This window comes from Buceros rhinoceros, unplaced genomic scaffold, assembly GCF_000710305.1.
Source record: "Buceros rhinoceros silvestris isolate BGI_N320 unplaced genomic scaffold, ASM71030v1 scaffold25542, whole genome shotgun sequence".
NCBI lineage: Eukaryota > Metazoa > Chordata > Aves > Bucerotiformes > Bucerotidae > Buceros > Buceros rhinoceros.
The window spans coordinates 2,660-3,502 of NW_010399828.1; the positions used below are offsets into that span (position 1 = coordinate 2,660).

The 843-nt window shown below is 64.2% G+C and overlaps 1 protein-coding gene across 1 annotated transcript in view; it reads left to right on the top strand.

The window, feature by feature from the left end:
- The window catches only part of DALRD3 (DALR anticodon binding domain containing 3), a gene marked incomplete at its 5' end in the record, with an annotated part of 3,685 nt that overhangs the window by 2,613 nt on the left and 229 nt on the right, over nt 1–843 (top strand). The window contains 3 exons of the mRNA XM_010131639.1: nt 85–143; nt 244–357; nt 559–645. Coding sequence (XP_010129941.1) covers nt 85–143; nt 244–357; nt 559–645 — 260 coding nt within the window. The remainder of the gene's footprint in view (nt 1–84; nt 144–243; nt 358–558; nt 646–843) is intronic.

An 843-nucleotide genomic window follows, 5' to 3' on the forward strand; every position in this document is an offset into this window, starting at 1 on the left:
TCGAACAGCCACTGCTGGGCTGTTCCTCATGCCTGGGGCCACAGGGGCTTCTCTGGGCACAAAAGTCTCCCACCTCTTTGCCAGGCACATACCCACCGCTGCCACCAGCGCCAGAGCTGAACTACTCCTGCCTGCGGGAAGAGGCGAGTCCCGGGAAGAGGCCTGCGTGCCCTCAGCGCCGGTGGTGATTGCTGCTGGCCTGGGAGGACTCAGACCTCGCTGACACGCATCATCCTTTCACAGGGCGAATGGCTCCTGCTCTTCAACTACCTCCTGCCCTTCCCTGAGGTCCTGCAGCAGGCAGCACAGCTGCCCACCTCCACCAAGGGGATCCGGATCACCGCCAACACGGAGACGGTAAGTGCCACATGCTGTAGCACCCATGGGTGCTGCTCCAGCAAAGCTACATGGCAGCAGGGTGCTCCCCACGGCTGAGCGCCACAGGGGTGGTGCCAAGGGAAGAGGCTGCAGCACCCCTGGGGCTGCTCCTGTCTGCTTGTGGAGGGGCCCAGGGCCAGCCAGACCCCACCGTGGCAGCAGGCGCTCCCTGTGTTGCAGGTGTGCAAGTTCCTGATCCAGCTCAGCATGGATTTCAGCTCCTACTACAACCGGGTCCATGTCCTGGGGGTGAGTCGGATGTCCGGGGCCTGTAGCCCTTCCTGGGGCTGTACTGCAGCTCTAGGGCAGCCGTGTGGGCAGCAGGCTCCAGGGTGCCAGCAGCACAATGCAGCCCTTCAAGGATGTGCACCTGGGGTGCAGAGGCAGCAGTACCTCTAGGGCCAGCCTGTCGCAGGGCAACGTAGCCACCAGCCCCAAGTCGCTGCCTTTCTCCCCGCAGGAGCC